Genomic DNA, 26,470 nt, shown 5'->3' with positions numbered 1-26,470 from the left:
ATTTTACAGGTTATTTGAATAAATGTGTTGTGTAAGTGTTTATTCATAGTATTTATATGGCTCATCCATTATCTACTACAATTCATATGCACTATAATAATTATGGTTCATAAAAAACATTAATAATAATATATTCTAAAATATTCTTGCTACCTTAATTTACTCTTATTATTTAGATTGATATCTAAAGGAAACACAATGTTTGTAATACTATTTCACCGTATTTATAGTAACTATAAAAGATTATTTCATATTAGATTTTTATTTATTCAATTTTACAGTTACCTGGAGGTCTTTTAAGATATCTAATGATTGCATTGTAAAATAACTGTAACCAATATTGTTATAATAAAATTTAACATTATAATGTAAGGTAAGATTATTTGATAATAACAGATTGTTTTAAACCCACCTGTAATTATAATTCGACCTGGGTATGAACTAGCATGAACATCACCTGAAAGTTTATGTACAGTTCTACATGCATAACTTTTATATCCATCACTAGGCCCTGCATTATAAATATATAAATCACCACTGGTTAACACTGTATATTTACCACCTAAAAAAACCATAAAAGTATATAAGTAAACATTTAATAAAGTAGTATTTACACAGATTAAAAACAAAAAAAAAAACAACATAAAAATATTTAGTACTTTAATCAATCATCAATATTTTAAAAATAAAATAACTTTAATTTTCAACCTTTTTTATCTGAGAGGTGTCAAATATGATTAATTTAAAAAAAAGAGATTTTACCGGCTTATTTTAACAAATTTTACAATGTTAGAAAAAATAGTAATCGTTTTTGTAAACTAATAAAAAAATTAGTATCAGTATGTACACAATCATCATCATTGTGATCATTGTCATCATCAAGAAGTTATCTTTCCTGAGGCTGATTTTTGCACTTCATTCTGTCTCCAGCTAAACTTCTTAGCTTCCATTTTTTCCTTTTAGATCATCTAACATTTTTACTATTTTCTGTCCTCTCATCTTTACATCTTCTTCTGATGACCTTCTAGTACTGATTTAATCAGTTTTTCTCTTATCATGTTATGTCCCAGCCAGTTAGCTCTCCTAGTCTAAATTTTTCCGATTAAGCTTCAACTCTTATTCGCCCTCCTCATCAGTTTCTTGTTTCTTATTTTGTGTGTCCATTTAATTTTCCCCAATGCTTTATGACTGTATTTCAAATGCCTCTTTCTTTTTTCCTTTTTGTGTTAGTGTTCATGTTTCATATAGCTACTAAGAAATATTCAAAAATAAATTCACACTCCAAATTAACACTTCACTAGATACTTCCTTAACCCTAACTGTATCTTACTGCATAATATCAGTTTCTTTTTATCTAATTCTTCCCTAACCATTGCTATTATATTTTTATTTCATTTTAATTTCTTTAATCTTCTGCTAACAATATTCCTAAGAACATGTACAGTATGACTTCTTCAATTCTTTCTCTTTGTCACCACAATTCTAAATTGACAGATATAAAACAACTCTATTACCACTGATTAATTTTCTACTTGGTTTAGTAAACTATTAAATGATGCTGTAGAGTTATAATTAAAAAAAGGATGTAGTTTTTAATTGATATTAGGTGGTAGTGGTGCACTGTGTCTTTGGGATCAATTTAATAGTACTATCTCATTAGTAGATTCTTTAAGTTGGAGGTCAGTTATAATTTATTGTACTAAAAATATTTTTTTTTATTTTCCTTAAAGTAAATTTGAACATTGAGAATGATAAATAACCCACATACGTGTTGTAAACACATATCAAAATAACCGTTTGAAAGTACAATTACAGTAGTAAGTTTATATAATAGTAATAGTAAATTTTAATTAGTAAGAAATAAAGATAGTTCTGAATCTAAACAAAATTAACTGCTTAAATTTAACAGGTAAATTGTGAGGTTAGTATAGTGTCAAGTCAAAAGAAATTATTTGTTATGTAGGCACCACTTACATTTTTTTCCACTTAAAAATAATGAAGTCATTTCAATGCTGTCTTACCTTAAAAATAAATAGTAATATAATCATAACGATGGGAATTTTTTGGATGTATTCAATTTATTTGTTACTTTCAAATAAGCATAAGATGTAATGTACAGAGACATTTATGGAGTATAATACGTAACTATGTTTTCCTTGGTGGGCTGTCTGAATTTGGTGGGAAGGAATGGGCAAGGTATAAAGGAATTATATGGTGTTTTGAGGGAATCAAGTGAATCAGTAGGATTAATGGAGGTGGTACAAAGGAGTGTGGTGAACACTGCTCCATTTGACTCAAGAGAGTTTTTGAAAAAGTTAATAACTTTAAATATGTGGGTTTTGTTGTGAGAGATATGAGTGATATGAGAACAGAGACTGGAGCTAGGATTAACTGTTTGAATAGAATCTATACAGAACTTAGAAGTCAGTATGAGCATAGTATTAGTCAAGGGTGTGTAGTAGCACAAGGATGTATTAGTCACAGGTGTGTTGTCAAGGGTATTTGTCAAGCTATATATTATATAGCTCTTGAGGACTACATGAGCAGTTAACATTTAAAAACAGAATCTAAGGCATATTCTTGGCCAAAAGATTGACAGCTCTTGTTGTCAAGAATAGGATCTAATGAAGAAACTTAGCTTACTAATGTAGCAATCATTAATTAAAAACATAATAAGCAGTTGCTAGCTAGCATAGATACAAACTGTTGCTATAGCTGTAAGAAATAACAATATCAATATGATTTTCAATTCACATCTAGTTGGAAAGAAACAGTCAGGAAGACCTTGAAAATAGCTGCAGGACTACATCAAGAGGGATTTGAAAGAGCTTGCAGAGAAAAAACCACTAGAGGAGGCTGAAAAAAGGAAGTAGAGAAGATCTGTGTGGCAAACCAAAATTCTGCACAGATACATGGTCATCTGAAATAAGTAGAAAATAATTTTTGATCATATGCTTATTAATTTAAAACGATAATTTAATTTTACTTGTAAAAATTTATGTTATCACAATAGTTTTAAAATTGAATACGGTGGATTATATTATTATTAAGGTGAATTTCTAAGATTCTATTTAATATTTTCATGATTGATAGTAGCAGTGTTGATTTCAGGAGTCTGCCATCAGGCACATAACTACAAATATACCGCTCACATATATACAATACATAAATATGCACAATTGTCAAATAATCTGCTACCTTGGTTTAATACCATGGTTGGGTTAAAATTATTCTAAGTATTATTTTATTTGCTGGTTCATTGAAATAAATAAAAGTCTTTGTTTTAATTGTATATCAAATTATTTTTATTGTAATAATCAAACTTATATGCTTTATATACGGAATGTTGTTATAAATTAATTACACATGATAGTTAAATACATGTTTAGTCTCTGATGGCTGATACTAGACTGACTATTCTAGTGGGAGCCAGCATAAAATAAAACTTTGCTTTCAGCATGTAGAGAGCTGATTGCAGCTGCCCGGAGCTGTGTGCAGCCCGGACTTTTAAAATTTAAAAGCCCTTTTTTAAATAAAATTTAAAGTTACTCCTAATAAAATTGGTTTATTATTCGTAAAATAAAATTTTACTCCTAATAAAATTTAAAGAATATAAAATGAAATCTGAATCTTAACACAATAGTTATGGCAGGAAAATTTATGTAAGAGTGGGAGTAAGGTATGAATAACTCTATCTGATGTACACATCTGTTTTTAGAAACAGTGATTCATGGTAATGTGTTACATTCACAAACAGACTCAACTATTGCTCTACATTACATCAGTACACTTGAGCTCCCTTGTACATCTCCTAAATCAGCCCTTGTAACCTCTCTTCATGCAACTATAATTGAAATGCCTTATAAATAAAATGGCAGCAGCACATTTAAAAAAGAAAATTAATATACAGCTCTACTTTTTATTTCCACCTTTTTCACAACATATTACTTTCTAACATAGATAAAATTTGATTTTCATGTGATAAAAAATAAACATTAAAACAAACACAATTAATGACAGCTTTCATCATTATCCAGCAATAAGTAGATGTTTTTTCTTTGTTACAGTTACTAACCTGTCATTATACAACAATGTAGCATATTGTTATAACTGTTTGTTGTTTCTCCAAAATAGCTGGAAACAAGCCTTAATATTATGTTCTAAATTATCAACATAAGTTTGGCTATTATCCTATATCTGTTTAGTATCTTAAAATTATCAGAAATTCAGTTACTGTGTTTTCAACTGACATTTGGAAACCATGGAAGCACAAGTATTTCTAGCTAAGATGTAATTTTATTAGTTTGTTAGTTTAGCTACAAATGTTCATTTTGCTTCAAATTTTGTGTTTTCAAATTTAAAATTGCAAATCAGAAGTACAGAAATATATTAACTTGATTTTTAAAGTTCATAATTGTTTCTCTTTATCTCTAAAAGTCTGATGAACAAATGCATTTAATCACAATACAAAATAATTTCCAAGTCTATATTTAGGATTAAGTTACCAAAAGATTTTCGAAGATAAAATTTATTAAGAATTCTAACAAATTCTGTATTAGGTTCTATTAACAGGTTTGTCTAACATAATAAATATGTTCAAACACTTCAAGTAATAAATATTCTGTGATCAAGATTCAAGTAACAAACTTGCCAATCAGAGGTTGGTTTACCAACATAAAATGTTTAAGATTTTTTTTTAAAGCATATTAAATAACAAAGGCTTACTTTCTGTACTGAATTTTTCAATATTTCTTTTTTTGGCATAGATTCAGACACATGAATCATTTTGATTTTGCTTCATATATTGGAAAAGAACTAGTAAATTTGAATAGACTCAATATTTGAGTTTTAAGAACCAAATAAACAAATATATTAAATGAGTAAGTCTCTTCTGTAAAACTATTTCAGTGTTGAAAAATTTGAACTCTCTTATTATCTTGGTATATGAAAGGTAGCATATATGAGTTAATAATAGAATAATGTTACTTTAAAAACTTCTAATATAGTTAAAAACAAAAGTTTATAACCCTGAGATATAATAGTAAAATAAGAATATAATAAACTACTACCAATGAAAGTTAATAAATAAAAAGAAGTAAATCACCCATATTAGACTAGATCACTATAATACTAGATAACTTGGAAAGAGTGGGTTAATTCTTGTAACAGATATATTATTAATCCTGACATCACTTATTAATTTTTAAGTTTTGATAACCATGTAATAAACAACATATTATTAATTTTTTTTTTAATCTACAGCAAAACAGTAAAAAAAAAAAAAAAAAATCAAAATTGCAGCAATATTATTTTTTTGAATCTGGATTACAGGATGACATAGATGATACATGAACGATATCAAATAATAAGTGATTGTAAAAAAAAAATAAAAATAATTATGAGAAATCAAATAAAAGAAATAATAACCATGTGAAGACGACTAGCTCACATTTCTTTTTATTATTGCAAGATGTATTTGTTATGTTGTATTTTGATTTCAATTACTGATTATTTTGTTTAAAATTACACCTTGTTCTAATTATGATAATTAATAATAATAATAATAATAAATGTCAACACAACCTGTATCAGTGTTTGGATAAATGTTTATGATTCCATCTTGTATCCAAGACGTTACCATAATATATTCAGTCACATAACTCGGAACTTGACATCTTAAAACTGCTGTATTACCACTTATAACATACTCATCATATACTTGCACTTCATATTTTTGTTTGACAACTGTTAACAAAACAAAAATAAATGTATGAATAGTTACAAAAAATAAACATTTAGGGAAAATTGATTATTCTTTCTATTCTTTATATCAAGCACGCAATTAGATTTAACAATAATTATTGGTCTCAACCAAAATTTTGTATTAACAAAGATAATTTTTCTTGTTTTTATCATGAAAACCTAACACAACAAAAGATTAATATTTTCCATTATTACTTAATTGCATTCCTTCTTTTTAGAGAGGTATGCTCCTCCTTAACCATTAACAATCAAATAAAATAGTTTACTGCAAGCTGAAATAACTGCACTGTTTTACCCGTACAACTATCCATTAGAATTGTTTTTATATTTTTTCACATTTGTTAATATTTCAATCAGATTTTTTTGATTTTGTTATTTAGATCTTACTTTCTTAGTTTTTTCAAATTCTTCAGCTATCTCAAGTTGATTCATAATATATAATAATAGTTTGTAGCCTATGGTTCTCTTGACTGTTTATTATTGGAGTTAAAAATTTCACGAAAAAACTAAAGGGTTTTGAACTCATTCATAAGAGTTTCACACAACATTATACGTTTTATATTTAATAGACAATATGGAAATGTGTGATAAAACAAAATTATTAATTTGCTAAGATTAAATAATTTATTAATTAATTATTAATTAATTTTTCAAGAAGAATTCTTGTCCTGGTCTGAGTCTCATATACTGACCCTGTAAGAAGCTGCTACTTATGCTGACATGCTACATATTTATTGGTAAGAGATTAACAGTTGTGTTTTATTCTGCATTTTTCTTATGATGACATGACATTATTATGTATAAATAATGTAACTAATCAATTTTCCATGTCAACAAAGCATCTGCGTATACGCATATTTTAAATCATGTCCCTGAGTTTGAACAGCAGTTTATTGCATTAATCAACAGTGCTGGTATTTTAAGTTATGCATTCTGAATTACATTTTAAGTTATACAATCTAATTAATTTTCATCCATGATGGAACAGAGACAGTATATACATTAGGGGTAAGAGGTTGTGCGCACGCACACAAGCGCGTGTGTATGTCTGTTACTATTTTCTTTAAAAACTACTGGACCGATTTTGATGCGGTTGTTTGCATTACATAGGTATCACTTCAGAGCAAGTTCTTAGACATGTTTTACAGTTATACGCCACCAGGGGGTGCTGCAGTAGATGTGTTTCTCTAAAATGGTGAGTCGATTTTCATGCGGTTTTTGTATTATGTAAGTATCTCTTCAGAGCAGGTTTTTAGATTACTTTTACAGTTATAAGCTGCCAGGGGGTGCTATAGTAGATATATTTCTTCAAAATGGCTTTTGAGTGTTTCTAAGTCTTTCTAACCCCAGCAAGGCTACTTACTGAGTGGATTATTAAATAATTTGTGCTGATCAATTATAGTAAACTTTCATCATCATCAACCGATAAATGGTCCCACTGCTGGGCACAGGCCTACTAATCTTTAAAAAGTAGTAAAGATAAAATAAAATAATTTAAAATTCCCACGACAAAAAAACCTTAAAAAATGTGAAATAATTAAATTACTTATTTTCATCTTATGTGATTTACCCCTGTGACATTGTGATATTGATTTTAAGATAATAAAATATAAAATTTTGATTGACCATCATGCATGACTTGTAGACTGCATAGATAAGCTTTAGTTATCATCATAGTCACGCATGATGGTTAATCAAAATTTTAAATTTGATGTCTTAAAAATAATATCACAATGTCACAGAGGATTATAAGGTAAAAATACAGTTATTTAATTATTTCACATTTTTTAAGGTGGCTTGTCATGGGTTTTTAAAATTTTTAATTTTATTTTTTATTATTACATAGTAATACAAGATTATCACATCTGATTAGTTATCATATGTTTCAGAGTGTTTTGAATGTAATTTTGTATCTTTGAAATGATAAAGTTATAAAAAATTCTATTGTATTTATTAAATCTTTGAATACATTTGTTAAAACTTCTACATTTTTAATAAAATTACCTTTGTACAAAAATATCACAGAAAGAAATGAGAAAAATTCAATTTTTTCCTTATAAAGTCTCTGTAGTTTAACAATTAACTATTATAAAATAAGTCTTATCATAACTAGTTTACCAATATTTTAAGATAATGACTGCATCTTTGATTAAATGTTCTTTACAAATAAAACATGCTTTTATTTATTATTTTATGTGAATTCATAGAAACTGGTTTTTTGAACTTCTGAAAATTCACATGCTACACAAGAAAAGCTCTTCAATGCCAAAACATGGAATACCTAGGCGAAGGACTATGGATTTCATATTCTTCATGGAAACAATAAATGTTATCTATTATTTTAAATTTATTCTAAATCCATTCACTGGTGAGCTCAATGAAAAAGAAATTTACAAAGTATGATTTTAACAGGATGTCAAATATATATATATATATATATATATATATATATATATATGTATATAAACATAATCAGATAATCAATAAAACTAACAGAGTAGGTAAAAGAAAAATTTATTTGAAAAGGCATCTGTCTTGTTCTCTTGATCTAAGTTAGCTAGACTTTTAATTTTAAGATTTAAAGAATTAAATTTCCTTCAAGGACTTCCAGATGTGATTATTGACTTCATCAGTAACAAGTAATAAAGGTTTTTAAGAATAAGACTAGTTGTTTGATCACTGATTCAAAAAATTTGATGTAAAGTTAAGATGAGTCTAAATCATAATTCTACTGAAATTATTTTCTATTGCAACAGGTGTGTATTTTATTTCTGAATGCTCTATATGTATTTCTCTGCATAGTAATGTCTGAACAAAAGTTAGGCTATTATATGATTTTGTGGGACTGCTATTCTCAAACATATTTGTCCATATATAATTTATTTGAAATTAATTTATTGTGTAATGAGTGTTACCAATTGTGTTTACTACAGTTATAGAGAGAGCATAATTAAAGATAGTACGAATGATAAAAAAAAAATTAATGAGAATCAATCTTATCTGAGGGCATGCAGCAAAGAGTTACTGTAGAAACTTAAGCAGTGTCACTTAATTATATTAAAAACTTTAAGTAAGAACTTGTCACGGGTAATAACAACATGACTGAAGTGTTTATAGCTGAGATAAAAGTTGTAAGTTCATAGACAACGAAGCCAGTTAGTGTTTTACATCATTTTTCACCGCATACGCCTTCAGAACATTACTGGTTGGATTTCATATTTCTAAGCACAGTGGAATTGTAAAAAAATATGCCCATCACCCATCAGTAGGAATCAATTCTGGCAAATCAAGCAATCTTACATCAAAATAAAGAATGTAAAAAAAAATATAGAGTTGGAATGGTTAGACATGCACACACACACACACACACACACACACACACACACACACACACACACACACACACACACACACACACACACACACACACACACACACACACACACACACACACACACACACACACACACACACACACACACACACACACACACACACACACACACATATATATATATATATATATATATATATATATATATATATATATATATATATATATATATATATATGGCACCCTAATTTTGAAATGTGCATTAGTAAGTATGACATTAATGAATAGGTGAAAATGGAAAAAAAGACAAATCTTATTTATGACATAAAATTTTTAATGATGCTGGAATTATCTGAGTAAAGAAACAGGATGCATGCACAGTATGGAAGATAATGTTGATGAAAATTAATAAGTTTCTACTGAATGTGCAAACTTTAATAAATAGTTTAGTAGCAATGTTTCATAAACTGGTTAGGTAAAATGATTTTTATTTTGCTTATTAATATTACGTAATGTATCTTTAATGATAAAATTGGAATTAATGAAACAAGCCTGCTCATACTAAGAATATAGCCTGAATAGAATAATATTCAATATTTATTTCAAGTAATTCAGAGTCAATATTTTTAAGTTTATAATATATATTTTTTCTATTTTATAATTTGTTTTATTTCATACATTGTTAACATTCTAGTTCCAAACACAAGTTTTCAAGTTTCCACTGCTGTAACCTAATTAATTAATCTATTTTACACTCTTTCTATCAACAAAACATAAATTTGAGCTTCTGAATTTCTCAGTAGAGGCAAACACTTGAATTTTAGTTATGAACCCAGGAAGTATAACAAATAATTCTTATAACTCTTGTCATAATTTAAGTACAAATATAGATAAAATTAAAAGAGTAACTGATAAATATAGATCAATCATGCATTTTATCATTTTTATTATAAACTGATTATATAGTATTTACGAATTAATTCACATTTAAATAATTTTTATACTTCTCACCTGCTCTAACGTGGACATCTCGGCTAAGAATTTGACCAACAGGATTCCTAGCTCGACATCTATATACAGCTGTGTGTACATCATGTCTGTATTGTTCAGCAGCAAAAGATGGAAACACTAAAGATCCATTTTGGAAGACAAGACGTAAATCTGGAATGGGCAGTGCTGGTGAGCCATCACCTGTAAGAAAACTTCTATTATTAACTTTTTTTTCTACTTAAACAATATTATATTTCATAGATTATTTTATTTCTTTACACATTTAAAAAAATATTGTATCCAAATGAAAAAGAAAAAATGGATCAAATGGTTCATGAATTTTATGAATATGGAATTTTAAATAAGTGTTAAACTCATGTCATACCATGAGTCACAGACTATGATAACTTAGTCTGAAATAGGTAGGGTCATAAACATGGTAAATAGGTTTGATTTATAAGATATAGTTTTTTTTTTGGTACAGCAGGCACTAGCCATACAAAAAATTATACTTTTGTTTCACAATCAAAGGACATTTAAGACACAAAATATACTTTTTAAGAGGCTAGGGAGGGAAACCTGGCTGATTAGTGATTGGGTAATTGGTGGTGAATATCAGATGTCTTTTTTGCTTGAATGGTTTTTAAAACTTTAATGGTTTTTCTGTTTAACTTTAAATATAACAGATAACTGTAAAGATAACTAAAAAAGATAAATGTAACAAATAGAATCTGAATAATTAATTAAAAAAGTAACAAATTATGGAAGAAACATATGTACATGTACACAAACTACTTTCCAATTATCTATTTTTATACAAATTGAATACATTTCTTTATAGAAGATGTGTAGAATATCTGTATTAGCAGTTCTAATTCACTTCAGCGTAAACTTATGATGGTATTAAAAGCTCCATAATGTTGAGGGGGTTACCTACTACTTTACTAATTTATCTAATTTAAGTAGGCTATCCCTACAAAATTTCAGTTATAGACTTCAAGCTTCAAGAAATTTACTCAAAAATTTGTATGTAAAGTTGTTCAACATTTATAAATTAAGCACAAAAATGCATTAAGTTTGCAACACAAATGTATTAAGTAGTCTAAAAAGTATTGAGCCTTTTGGGATTGAGGCAGTGTTAGCGTATTGTGGCAAAAGTAGAGGAAGACTGGCATGTAAGCAGTCATGACATTACCAATTACCTAAACATTCATAACCAAACATGTTAAATTATTTGAAGAAAGCTGGCTACAAAAAGAAGTTTGATGTTTGGGTGCCACATGATCTGCTTCAGAAAAATTTACTCGATCTAATTTCTACTGAAACGTAACGAAATCAAGCCATTTTTGAAATGGTTGATCTTATGTACTTATGTGGTAAGTGCATAACTTACTACAATAATGTGTGAAAGATCTTGGTCAAAGTGAGGAGAAGTTCCAGAGTGTGTGGAGGAAGGTTATGCTGTGCATTTGATGGGAGTGGAAGGGTTTCATGCATCATGAGCTGCTCCTGCCACCAGGCAGAATGAAAAATTCAGACCTGTACTGCTGACAATTAGCACGGTGGCACTAGCAGTTCAAAAGAATTGGACTGAACTGGTCGACAGAAAGGGTGTTGTATACCACACTGATAATGCCAGATCGCATATATCTTTAATGACCCATCAAAAAATGATAGAACTTGACTGGGAGGTTTTAATGCATCCACTATATAGCCTGGACCTGGCACTGTCAGATTATAATTTCTTTCAGTCTCTGCAGAACTCCTCTAGCGATGGTTAACACACCAAATTAGCACTTTATAGTCAATTTATCATCAAACAAACTATTTGGATAAATTTTCTACTTAACCATTAATTGAGTCACATAATGAAATTATGGATAAATAGTTAAATATTTTAAAACTTCTGCCATGATGGTAATCTTCTGACTAAGGTAACAACCAAAGATAAAATCAATGTAAATTATGTCATTTATTATAATAGAGTATTGTTTTCACATAATACAAATGCTAATACTGGTGCCCTATTTTAAATCCTAATATTTGTTACAATAAGTAAATGTTATTATTTAAATCAATGTTGTAGTTATATTACAATAATTGATATAATATGGTAAATACACTGTGTATGATATTATTACATGAAGTAAACTGTAACATCACTGGTGGTATTATATATACAGTAAATATATTTACAGTAATATATATGTGTATTGTTTTATAATGTCATGTAATTTACTACCAGCTTGGGTCTAAGGTGTTACATGAAAACTCAATAAAAATAAATAAAACATCTCAAACTAGACTGCAATTTGGCTGGAATAATTAATCTTATATTGCAAAAATTAATAAAATAAAAAAAAATTATAGGCTAATTACTCTTTATCAATCTGAGTTATTTGATCTCATACTTTTAGTATACAAGCTGAATTATTCAGTATTTCTCCAGATGTCAGTTCTTATCTGTTATCCAGAAGAAAATGCCAGTCAAGATTTAAAAAAATAAAAATTATTTTAAATTCTATTTGTTTTAATTTTTACTGTTTGGAATGAAAGATGAAATTTTCAAAAAAAGCTGTTTTAAATTCTATTTTTATCTGTTAAGTTAAAAAAATGTATCTTCTAACTGCTATAAATTGAAAAAGAGTTACATCAAAAGTAAATGGATTTCATTTTTTAAATCTGTTGCTAAATTTTTACAGAATTCGCCATGATTGGGTAAATCCCAAAAATGTATTTTTCATCAAGAATGGAGAGCTCTGGTAAATGTTTTAAGTTAAGACGTTTCAATAATTCTTTTTACTTCCTTGTACAAAGTAAAGGAAGTATTGTGACTACAAAAAATTTTGGTTTTCAGATTTCAAAGGAAATATCCATTTTGACTATTCCTGAATCTATTTTTACTAGTTTCAGCATGACATACCTACATACTTGTGAACGTATGTATTTTGCATAACTCAACATGATTAACCATAGGATGTTGAAATTCTGGATTTAGAACTGCTGTAACATCTAGTTGTGCACCTCCCCTTTTGTTTGCAATCAGCTGAACCAAAAGTGTCCAAAAAAGCCCAAAATTCAAAAAAACTTGGATTTTGGACTTTTTCTAAACTGCAGTAATAAGACCTTGTTGAGAACTTTTTAATGATATATCATAAGTGGTACTTATTTTCATTGGTTTTAGAGTTATAGTCAAATAAAATTATAATTAATGAAATATTTGAATCTTAGAGGAGAAGGCACATCAATTCAAATCAGACTTCATCTCCTTTTTTCAACTTTTTTTTAAATTTAAATATATTGATTTATTAATAATTATTAACCCATGATTATAAAAAAAATTACAATAAATAATAATTCAATAATAACAATAAAAAAAAAGAAAAATTAGAAGTTATTAGTGAAATAACACTTTATGTACCTTTAAAAATGTGTATATGTAATTCAATAGGCATTATTACTTATGAGTATATGTATTAGATTTGGTGAAACATTTGATTATTTAATATTAATTAAAAATTATAATTAAAAATCTTATTATTTTTGAATTTTCTAGTTTAATTTTGTTTAATTATTCTGGAATATCTGTTTAATTTTATCATTTTATCTACATTAAAGTTAACTACAGAGTGACTGAAAAATAAACCCTCTCAATAACAACGTATACACTGAGGCATACATGCTCAATCTTTAATAAATTGCAAAATATTCTTACCTTTTAGTTCATTATTCCTTAGATATTGTCAGACAATATTCTCCCTAAATCAAATTTGATCATCATTTCATTTATTTGTTTCTTGTTGCCAATCAATTAATTGCCCTTTGGTTTGATATAATTCTTCTGATCTTAATTTGTATACACGTTCTCAAGTTTTCAAATTTTCTCTGTCTTTATATTGATCATCCTCTCTTAATCTTTTTATTCTTTCCTTGATCTTAACATTTTTTTCCTCTTTATATTTATCATCTTCTCTTAATCTTTCTATTCTTCCTTTGGTTTCAACATTTTTTCCTCTTTATATTTATCATCTTCTCTTAATGTTTTTATTCTTTTTTTGTTTACAACATTTCCTTCCTGTTTATTTTTTTTGGTTTGCAACCTTTTCTTCCTCTTTATTCTTTCTTTGGTTTTAACATTTTCAAATGAAATAATTTTAAATGATGCCACAACAGATTTTTTGAAAAGCTCTAAAATATTCATTGCATCTGATTTTAAAACATGTATTTGTTTTACGAGTGAATGTATAATTACAATGCCACATTTAATTTTATGTATTTCATATCAGTTTGGATTTGAAGATTTTCTTTATGAATGTATTGATCATGATATTTTGTGATTTTTGTACCACAGTGTATATACAAGGCGAGATCAAAAAGTATTCGACCTTGACTAACACAAAGATATTTAAGATATTTAGTTCAATGATTTATTTCCTTTGAAGTAGGCCCCCTTCTAATGTAACACACTTCTCCCAGCAATGTTTTTATAGTTGGAAGCATTTTGAAAAAATGCACTAAAACTAAAATTCACTAACTTTTAGTGAACAACTTAAGTCCTCTTTTGAATTTCTTTTGATCTCTTCTCTGTTTTCAAATATCTTTAATTTAAGTGCAGTTTTAAAGTTACAGAAGAGCCAAAAATTGCAGGGAGCTATGACTGGCAAGTAAGAAACCTACTAAAGTTGTTCGATGCCATGTTTTACCAAGAATTTCTGGAAACGTTATGAGCATGGGTTGGAGTGTTGTAATGAATTTTCCAGTTGTCATTTTTCCAAAGCTGTAGTCATTGAACAGCATCTCTTAAATGATGAAAAAGTTATGTAGTACTATTTATTGACAATTTGTCTTTGAGGAAATTACTCGTGATAAAACATGCCTTGATAATCAATAAAGACCGTCAGTATGGCCTTCATATTGTTATGAAAATTCATCACAACAACGTTCCAGTCCACACATCACAACTTAATAAGAGATTCTTGGTAAAACACATGATTGAACAATCTCAGCAGGCCCCTTACTCATCAGTCAAAGCTTAAAATAAAAACATTTGATGACAAAGAAGTGATCAAAAGAAATATATGTGACAAGATAACTTACATTGTTTTCTAGAAATGACTTTGAAAAATGCTTTCAACAATGGAAATAATGCAGGGTTAAGTGTATTGTATCAGAAGAGGGCTATTTTGAAGGAGGCAAGTCATTAAATTAAATAGGTATTTTAATAGGTATTTTTGTTTTTGTTAGTCAGAGTTGGTTACTTTTTGATCAAACTTTTGACTTACATCGCACTTTTGACTTACATCGCACTTTTGATCTAAATTTTTTTATTTATATTATAACTTTTATCATTTTCTGCAGTTTAGTTAGTGTATTTGTTGCTTACAAATGTCAACCTCATCTTCTCAGGTATCTTCTTAAAGTAAGTACAATGTCCACATTTCCCTTTTCATTAAGTTAATGAAGAGTGCAATTTTATAAAACAATGCAAAAAAGAAATCCTTTATGAAGAAGTAGAGAAATGTAAAAATAGACTGAAAACGAAAGAATGGAAACAGATGAAATTCTAGAAAGAATAGATGAAGGAAGGACATTTAAAAGTGCTAATAACAATAAAGGAAGAAAAATCTCAAGAGATTAAACAATGAAATAAGGAGAGAATCAAAAAAGACCATGGAAGAATAGATGGATGAACTACGTGAAGGGATAGAATCATTGGAAAAATATGGAAAAGCTGAAGAAATGAGAAAAAATTGAGTAAAGTACAGATAACAAAAATAAATGAGAAAGGAATAATGAATAAGCAAGGAGAAATAGTATAAGACATAAAAGATAGAAAAATATTTGGAAGGAGTGCATAAGAGAATTGTGTGATTTGTTAAATAACCATGTAAACCTACATATCAGTAACAAAGAAGAACGTAATGAAGAAATGAAGGGCCCAATCTAAAATGATTGGGCCCTTCATTTCTTTTAAAATAAAGCAGAAGTAAAAAATGCAATCAACAGGTTAAGATGTAGGAATGCTGCAGGTTCTGATGAGTAACCAACAGAGGTGGTGTTAAAGACCTTAGGGGAAGGTGCAATAAATAGATTAATAAAACTTGGAAATAAAATCTATAAGACTGGTCAATGACCATAAAATTTCCTTCAGATATTTATGATCCTGTACCAAAGAAGAACAATGCCAAATATTTTTAGGAGAGTAGGACTATCCCATGTCCCAGTCTAATATCCCATGCCCTAAAAGCATTAACAAGAATAATATTAAACAGAATAGTGGGAAGGATAGAGAGAATGTTGGATGCCAAGCAGTTTGGCTTTAGAAAAAAAAAAAGAAGAGAACTAGGAACGCAATGGGTTGTTTGAGAGTTTTTATGGAGAGAATGATAGATTTAAACAAATTTTGTAAATATGTTTCATTTACTGGGAGAAAACCTTCAGTAGGGGTAAATGGGATAAACTAATGACAATTTTGAGGGAAATAGGATTGAATTGGAGGAACAGAAAATTTATTAAGGAATTATACATAGGACAAAGGATACAGATTCGAATAGAAGGAAAAGAAATAGAAGCACTAAAGAAGGGAAGAGGTGTTAGATAGGGATGCTGCCTGTCACCAATCCTTTTTAACATTTATGGAGACCATTAATTGAGGTAGCTTTGGAAGACTTTGAGGATAGTGATTATATAACAGTAGGAGGTGAAAAAATAAAGGTAATTAAGTATGCAGATGACCAAGTAGTAATGGCTACAGCTGAAGATAAGCTACAAAAAATGACGGTTAGAGTAAGCAAGGTAGAAAAAAAATACAAAATGAGAGTACACTGATAAATTCAAAGTAATGAAAATATTGAGGGAATATGGTGCAACAAACAATACTATTGAAGAGAAACAATTAGAACAGGTTGGTAGTTATAAATACATCGGAAGCATAATGAAGTTTAATGGAAGCTGCACTGAGGAGATTAGAAGCCAGAATTGAATATGTAAAATGGCTTTCAGCAAGGTTAGAAACCAGGTTACAACTAAAAGTATACTTATTGATATGAGAAAGAGTTTTGCAAGATGTTTTATTTGGAGTGTGGTATTATATGGTGCAGAAACATGGATAATAAAGAAAAGCGAAACTTGAAATATGGAACGTTTTGAAATGTGGCAGTGGAGAAAAACGCTAGGCATCAATTAGCGAGAGAAAGTAACTAATGATCAGGTCTTGACAAATATAAATGAGACGAGAAGTACGATTAAGACAATACAGAGAAGAAAAGCATATTAAATAGGCCACATACTAAGACATGACGGTATTCAAAAAGTAATTATTGAAGGAAAGATTGTTGGTGAGAGGGGAAGAGAAAGAAGGAGGATAGAAATGTTGGATAATTTGAAAGGGAGACAAAGACACTATAATTTAAAACCATCAGGATAGACCATCAAGAAGAATGCTGTTTCTTGATATCTGTCAATAGACAGTATAAATAAAGAAGAGAATTTCTTGTTTGAAAATTTCTTTTTTTTTTGTTTTGCAAGGTTCTAATAATGTTTTATTATGAATGCTATGCTTACTTGATTTGTTTTCATTGATGCTGCATATACCTATTACAGAATGTGATTGTATCCATTTTCAGTAGACATATTTTTTGTTATGAATTAGTTTTTTATTATGTTGGGTGTAAGGTATAGGTTTGTTTAATCATATATTTACTTTGTTGTAAGGTATAGGTCTGTTAATCAAATATCACTGCATATTTACTTTGTATGACTAAGAATGATGGGGAAAGCAATGAATGGAGATATTATTTGTAGATGGCATGAGTTGATTGTAAATTGTGGATATTCATGAGTGCTTGCAAGAGTGTACATGTGAAGATTGATGTGTGTACATGAATTAGGTGTGGAGATGTATGTTTTGGTATATGAGGACTAAAATAAGCGACAGAATTAATATTTTCAAATAGTTGCCATGTTATACTCAAGTATTTACTTAAAACTTTCTTTAAAAATGTGTACTTGTGTGATATTATTGCTGTCTTAATTATTATCATTTGATTAACTAACCAGAAGTGTACACGTCACTAACTTGAGATTACCAAGTACAAATTTCTATATTCCCTTAGTATACAGTGGAAATTTAGAGTAAAAATATTACAATAATTGATGGTTCATTATTCTGTCTCATTTATATTTCATGATTACATTATTTTGATACTTATAAGACTAAACTAAAATTTATCAATAATCTACTGTAATTGTTTAAATTTAATTTATGCCACTTACTTTATTCATTTTTAAGGTAATAAATCATTCTGATTTTTTTCCATAAAACTATTTTTTTATATTGGATATTATTGAATACAAATGAGAAAGTATAAAGAGGAATAAATTATTCAACAACTACAATCTTAATATTGATTTTGAAAGTTATTAATTACATTCTTCCAATGTATTTAAAGTATAAATACAAAAGACATTTATTTATTAATCTAATCTCCTTCATTAAACTGTGTTCACCAATTATAAATGCAAAATGAAAAATAACAAAATACAAAATAAACAATAATTATTATATACTTTATTTACTGTAGAATAAACAAATACAAACACAGTTGCATGCAAAATAAAAAATAAAAATAATATATATATTTTTAGAAAATAGTAATTATTTAATTGTCACAATGATTCTACATAAATTATTTGTTATTGTTTTTTATGGACTGCAGGAAGCCTCTATGATCTTGAACTGAAGTTCAAGATCATAGAGGCTTCCTGCAAAAAAGTTCTGTAAACTTGTAAAATTCATCTACTGATTATCAATCATGAGAAAATCTAGCATGGAGTTCATCAGGAAAGTTCTTAATCTAAAAATAAATTGTAAGATCATTATGTTGTGAACTTGCATTTTCTTTACAGTATGATATAAGAAGAACCAAGAGACTCAAACTTTAGTATTTGCTTTCATGTTGAATTAAAAAATCTGATGTGGACACCACATGACTTCCTTGTATGGCTATTAAATATATATAAACATTTTTTAAAAAATGAAAGTACATAACATTTTAATTCATTCTGTACTTCTGATGTATTTAATATTTTTTTTTTAGTGATATTATTGAATTATATACTGTAAAATATTTACTGTAAAAAAAAATTACAATCAGAGGTAAATAATTATTAATAAATCAATATATTTAAATAAAAAGAAAAAAGTTAAAAAAAAGAAGATAAAGTTGGATTGAACCAATATGTCTTTCCCTTCCAAGATCCAAATATTTCATTAATTAAAATTTCGTTTGGCTATAACTTTGGAACCAATGAAAATAAGTACCACTTATCACATATCGTTCAAAAGCTCTCAATGAGGGCTTCTTACTGCAGTTAAGAAAAAGTCCAAATCCAATTTTTTTTTGATTTTGGGCTTTTTTGGGTTGCTTTTGATCCAATCAATTGCAATCAAAAGGGGAGGTGCACAACTAGATGTTACAACAGTCCTAAATACAAAATTTCAACATCCTACAGCTAATCGTGTTATGTGAGATACAAATGTATCTCATGCCGTATCAAATGATACGTCATGCCGAAACTAGTCAAAATGGATTCAGAGATTGTCAAAATGGATATTTCCATTGAAATCTGAAAATCAAAATTTTTCACAATCACAATACTTCCTTTACTTCTGCTGCAATTCCATATAGCCATTGATTAACAGCATATTTAAGTTCATCACACGTGAATTGCTTACCACTTGAAAATTCTTTCAATTTAAAAATTGAAAGAAAATTCTTTCAGCTTGGTGAAAATTCTTTCACCAAGCTTAAGAAGAGAAATTTCCCAGCGGTCTTTACTTTATAGATATCTCTCATAGTACAGTAATTATTCATTTGGAACACATTTTTATACCATTAATAAAAGGTATATGGATTCTAGTAGGTCTGTTGGAAGTGTCAAGAGGTGTAGTAACTAAAATATTTTAAAGGACAAATAATCTGAATCCCCAGTGTAATGATTTCATTAACACAGTAATGAAAGTTGAGGTTTTATAGTTTTGTAAATAATGTATTTTAGATATCTCAAAACAACATAATGTAATGGTGATATTGGTAATGTATAAGTATAAATTAAAAAAATAAAACTTTATATATAAGTGGATGTGTGTGTGTGTGCACACGCACGTGCACATACTTCTCTCTGAAGTGGAATGGTATCATCTCTATTTTTCATCTTGAAGTACTGGGTTAAAATTCTGGCATCTCTAGTCGATTTGTGATCCACTAAAAAGTTACATTTCCTATAGCCTCTTCTTATAGTCAATATCCTTCAGCAAGTTACTATGAATGCTAGTAAGTTAAAATAATAATTAATAATAAAAATAATCATACGTATGTTGCCATATGCTAATGGTTATTTTTATTTGTTTGGATCTAATAAATTCATTTAGGAATTCCAAACAAATGTGTTAAGTCTGTAAGTAGAGGACTTTCTGTACATATTTTGTATTATAAAATAATAAGTGTGAAAAATTAATGTAAATGTAACTCACCCAATGTCCACTCCATATGAGGGGGAGGACTACCTTGTGCAGAACAATCTATACGACCACCTGTACTGTTGGAAAATTCTACTCTATAAGGAGGTTCCACTAGGAACATTGGTCCTTGAAGGTCAAGAGCCACACTCCATACTGAAACAAAAAATTTCAAGAATATATAAAAATATATGGTCTTTTTTTAATATGCAATGTATATTTGTTCAACACACACACACACACACACACACACACACACACACACACACACACACACACACACACACACACACACACACACATGGGTTTGAAAATTCCCCAAAACAATGTTTCTTCTTTAGTGAAATGAGTAGCTGCAGAGGCGTGCCCAGCTAAGCCCTTCATGCGGGTTGTGTCTCGGAATGGGATTATTAGGTGTCCAAAATTGATTATCTCTTGTCTAAAAATGCTTTTTTTTGAATGATGAATATTGATATAACGTAAGTTAAATTAGAAATTTAACTATAAAAATTGATACTAACAAATCAGGATTTTCGCTAGTGATCAGTACAATCCGTTGCCTACTTTTTGGTTATAGTTCATTATTTTATGAAGAAAAACAATCACATAAATAAAAAAAAAATATATTATTAATATATATTTCTCATATATATCGATATATAATAATATAACAAGTTCACACCTGACAACCACGAGACATGTACTAAAGAATCGGGATTTTCTGCTAGTGTTCGGTACATTCCAGTGCTAAGCTAAGGGGGACAGATACATACACAGACCCTACATACAAATGCCCCGTAGGAGAGTGAGATTTTTACCTGGAATTAACATTGATTCTTGTAGATGGTAAAATAACTTAGTTCTACTCAAAAAAAACTCAAGAAGGCAAAAAAAGTAAAATAACAAATATGTAGGACATTAAGAAGGACCACCCACCAGATGAGGTGTGGAATACAATATGATAGGTCAGATGTGATAGATGTGTGTTCTACCAACAAGTAAGGCATGTACTTTTGCTTCCTTCAACATCAAAAAGTTTAATATTATAATAAGTTTTAAATTAGTTTATTTGACAGTAAAGGTGAAATTCCATTTCTGGCAATGTTAGAGTACATCCCCAACAGGGTGACAATCACCAAGTAAATGGTAACAGTCTTTAGATTTCAGTTACAGATCAGACACAATATAAGTGACTTAGTTCAAAATTGAAATTTTGGCAAATTGTGGAACACTGTTTACATACAGGTTCCACTGGCACGATAATTTAATGAAAAAAGCTCAGTAGCCTCTTTGAAAAGTTGTTCTTGAGCTATTTAAAATTAGTTTACATATATTATAGAATTTTCTTTTTGTTGAACTAACTGCAAATAAATATCAAAATTAACACTGTTACTGAATAATTATATCTTCTTTACAGTTATACTCATATCTTGAACAAGTTTAACAACTTTACACAACTCTGTAATGTTTATAAATAAATATCTATAAAAATTATTTTTAAATCATTTTCCTTCCAACCATGTGATCTTGATGGAAACTGATTATAATTTTTTTTTTTATCTGTTAAAGTTTAACAACTTTACCCAACTCTGTAATGTCTATAAATTAAAATTTCATTTTCAAAATTCTAATAAACTTGGCTTGGAAACTTATCTTATTATTATATATTAATAGTCTTCTTTTAACAAACATATTCTCTTAGAAAATTTCAGTGTTTCTTTCTGAAATACAGTCTAACTCTTTGTACATGGTTTGAAAACCATGCTTTTGTAACTTTTATACTTCAGTTTTCTTTCATTCTTTGATAACAATTTAGCAGAAATAAACATTCATCTATTTTTACTTATAATACATGGTCAAATTTCCCATTTCCATCCTAAGTTTAATTTGCATTTCTTTTTCATATTTTCTTAAGCATCAGTGCCTATCTACTGCTTGCTTTATCTTCTTTAAGCTGTGATTCATTTAAACTGAGTTACTGCAAGAACAACCTTACGTCATGTACTCACTTATAAGTTATATTGCTTAGATCAGATGTGGGTTATTTAGTTGGAGGTGATATATGTTATTTCTAGTTTACTTATTTAAACATTTTATTTAGTAATACACATTTTTAAAAAAAAATGTTAGGCATGGAGTTGTTAGTTTTACTTTTCATGAAGGACGTTCAGAATTTTGTAAAAACAGATATTATTTACAAAAATTCAACCCAAAACATAATAAAATTATAATTTTGAAGTGAAATATTTCTTGAACTCCATGATTTTTTACATTTTTTAATCATTTAAGATTATAAGTGGATTATGAATCTAAATGAAAAAAAATGGTTTCAGAAAGGTATGAATTTATAAGCTTGAATAAATTTATACTTACACTAGAATTGTTATTAACTTTATGAGACAAAATTAACAAATTTATCTAAATAGTTGTTACCCTATTAAGTTATGATACTTTTAAATTAGTTATTATTATTAATAATAAACATAATGGTACTATATTTAGGTGTTACCCTAGATCAAATGAGGATGGAGTTAAAAAATGTAACTTAATTTTTCATTTGTTTGCTTAAAATAATTTATTTAAAAAATTGGGAAAATACAATTCTCTGGTTTTTTGTTGGTGAAAATTTATTTTTTTATTACAGTCTATAAACTAAGTTTCTTGAGTGATTTGATCTTTAGTTGCATTGATACAGTTTTACTTCTAATTTTTGTGAAGTGGAATTCCACTTCTGAATTTTTTATTTAATTTTTGCTACTAATTAGAGTTCTTTGAATTAATGACAGAAGTGAAGTAATGACAACCATAAGGAAAATATAAAATCTATGAATTAATCAAATAATAAGAAGGTTTATTTGATAATTACAATTCTGTGTATTTTTAAAATTTTCTTAGGACTGCTTTCAATATCTCTAAATGAAAGGTTATTCACATACACAAAAGATCATCAACTGAGTTTTTTAAATATAGTTTTACTTATATTTCAGTATTTAATTTTATAAAGTAATCCAACAATGCAATTTTGCTTGTTTTCTGTTTGAATTTATTTATTACGTAATGTTTTTATTTATTTTTGAATTGTGCTTTGAGGATATTAGATGTATTACTAATATATACATTAGACTGGGTGCCTCTATTATTAATGTTATTTCAATATTGAAACTGATTAATAGAACTGAGTATTCAAACTAAACAAACTCAAGTACTCTTGAGCAGATGGCATCCTGTAATTACTGTCTTGCAGTATTAAATAATGCAAGAATTTAATTTAATTTAATGTCAATAATTTTTCTTGAAATATGCATTCAAATTACTGTTTCTTGCACTTCTATCTTAACTAGCTCAAATTTCTTACCACATAACCATATTTCCATTATGTGGCTTATAATTTATAACTAGTGCAAGAACTCCATGTACTTGTAAGCAATGACAGCAAATCAAGGTAGCAGTTAGCAAAATACCTTTATTTTAGAACCATTATACTAAGGAAGAAAATAAACTACTATCTTATCCATAAATATATTTTGTGGTAGGCATTTTACTTTACAGTTTAATAGTTCCATTTAAATTGTCAACATATATAGTGGTGTTTCTTGTGAACTGTGTTTAACTAATGTGTTTTTTATTAATCAATTAAAAAAGGTAAGATGCAATTTAACTTTACAAACAATGGTTACTTTAACATTTTTCTGACCAATAACCTCACAGGCTATGGTCTTAAATAAAAAATGGGTAAATAATTTAATTTTAAAAAAATTCAGTGGAACCAAAACAATATAAAAAACCAGAATTTTTTCACATTCTTAAACTTAAGAATTTAAAATATTTATTGTAAACATGGTTATACATCCAGGTTGAGACAAATCATGTCAAAAAGTTTACTTAATCAATTGGTTAAAAACTTTCTTGTAATTGTTTGTTTCTTGTTATTAGTATGTGTGAGATATTTTTAATATTCTTTTAAGAAATGAAAGAAACATAGAATGAAGTTAGTAATAGCATTAAATGTTTCCTTTTCAGTTGGTGACTTTGTAAAAGATTTTAAACTTCAGTAAAACACAAAGAAGATTGAAGCTTCATATGCTTCAGTTGTCTTAAAAAAAAGTGTACTAGAATTTGCCTTTGGTTAAAAAAAGTACTAATAAAAGTATTGATAAAAGGAATACCTCAAGTTTATTTTCCCTTTTTTATCGATGTAAAGTATTTAGAAGTCCTTATTCACAATTTTAACAAAACATTCTTTTGAAATTATTTTATTTTTATGAAGTTGTTGATTTCTCTTTTAATTCTATTAGTAATTAATAAAAGATAAAATATTATACATAAATATTTAATAAGATAGAAATTATCTGCTGAATATATAGAGTAGTTTATTCTTATAGGTCAGCTTTCTGCACAAAGTTTGGCTTCACTGACTACTACACTGGTCTCCTCAGTTTGATACATTTGGGTGAGAATTTCTTTTACAAAAATATGAGAAAATTTTAGGCCTGTTCTTCTGCTTATCACTTTATTGAAACCATCAAAAAATTTGGTGGTCTTGGACGACTCCATTCCACACCTGGCCTGTGTTATCTTGAACTCGCTGTAGAAGTGGTCATTCAGAGTCTCTTCCTTATACTCTCCATCCTTGATGTCTGTTGTACACCCTCTCGTGGACAAAGGTATAATCAGTGATACTCAAAGTAGCTACCACTTCTTTGTTGGCACATGTTAGACCAGCCAGAGCCATGGCTTCTGATAGGATGGCTCCTCTATGGTTAGTAGTACTGCAACCCCATTCTTGGCACCCGTTGAAGTTACCAGCATAGATACTTGCTCTTGAGGACGATTTCAATGAGCTCTTCCACTATGTTCGAATTCATCTATAGCTAGATTGGTGAATAGTAACAGCTGAATATTCTTAACTTGGCAGCATCGACTCATGCAAACCTATGACCCTGGTCTGTGTTCGTGATCGCTACATTCTGCCCCACATGGAGTATGGCAGCATCTCGGCAATCATCCTTGACCCATTTCCAATCTTTGATGACAGCAAGATAAGGTTCGCTGCTGATGTCCAGGTCAGCCTCTCTTTTCTTGGTAGTAGCCTACAACAAGTCATGAGCACCTCTGTTTCTGTTTGGATTAGTTTGGAGTATCTTCATTTTGGGGTTTTCTTCTAGCTACTACACTTGTGTCCCTATCTCTCCACTTCACAGTCGATGCACTTTGTGCCCTCTGTGCACTGATTCTTGCGGTGACCTTCTTGTCTTTCCCTAGAACCATGTTTACCGCCCTAGAGAGAACACTGTGCTATCCTTATCTTCGCCTTCGCTCATGTTGACTATGACCACGTAATTCATCTTACTGTGGCAGTCAATTTCCTCTCCAGTTAGAACCCCTGAACTTGATTTTTCAATCAAGACCAGACCCGCTTTTAATTTGTTCTTTTGGATTAAACTCTTAATCCATGAACTCCTACTATTGTATTTTTCTGCAGGACCCATCTTTTTGGTCAGATCGATAACTTTTTGGTCACTGTTCCTACTCCGTAATCTAGAACAGGTTCAGCGACCAGCTCAGTATATCTAAAAAACTCTTTGGGCCAGTGCTTGAGTACAAGTTTAGCTAAACTGCCCTTGTCAGTCCCTCCTCGAGCGCCGTCCTTATCTCTTTACTGGAGTTGGTAGAAGGAGTCCTGGCGGCAGACTCTACCGTCTTTCCTGAGCCACCGGCCTCTGGAGAAATATGCCAGGAGCAATAAAAGTCATCAACCCTCCTCATTAGGTCACCCAGCTTCCTGGCGCATTCTTTTATCTCTGTTTTGGTGGTGGCATTCATCGTTATTGAGCAGCTTGATTGCCCACCCAGCTCAAGCAGCA

The 26,470-nt window shown here is 28.9% G+C and overlaps 1 protein-coding gene across 1 annotated transcript in view; it reads right to left on the bottom strand.

Moving 5' to 3' along the window:
- Dscam4 (Down syndrome cell adhesion molecule 4) overlaps positions 1-26,095 on the bottom strand; it is a 123,873-nt gene extending 97,778 nt beyond the window's left edge. The window contains exons 1-5 of the mRNA XM_075359200.1: positions 25,957-26,095; positions 20,622-20,762; positions 10,109-10,288; positions 5,584-5,745; positions 413-562 (exon numbers count right to left, since the gene is read on the bottom strand). Of these exons, the coding sequence (XP_075215315.1) occupies positions 413-562; positions 5,584-5,745; positions 10,109-10,288; positions 20,622-20,762; positions 25,957-26,095 (772 nt within the window). The remainder of the gene's footprint in view (positions 1-412; positions 563-5,583; positions 5,746-10,108; positions 10,289-20,621; positions 20,763-25,956) is intronic.
- Positions 26,096-26,470: the final 375 nt, after the last annotated feature.

Source organism: Lycorma delicatula, chromosome 3 (genome assembly GCF_047948215.1).
Source record: "Lycorma delicatula isolate Av1 chromosome 3, ASM4794821v1, whole genome shotgun sequence".
Classification (NCBI taxonomy): domain Eukaryota; kingdom Metazoa; phylum Arthropoda; class Insecta; order Hemiptera; family Fulgoridae; genus Lycorma; species Lycorma delicatula.
This window is presented reverse-complemented; position numbering and strand designations above follow the sequence as displayed.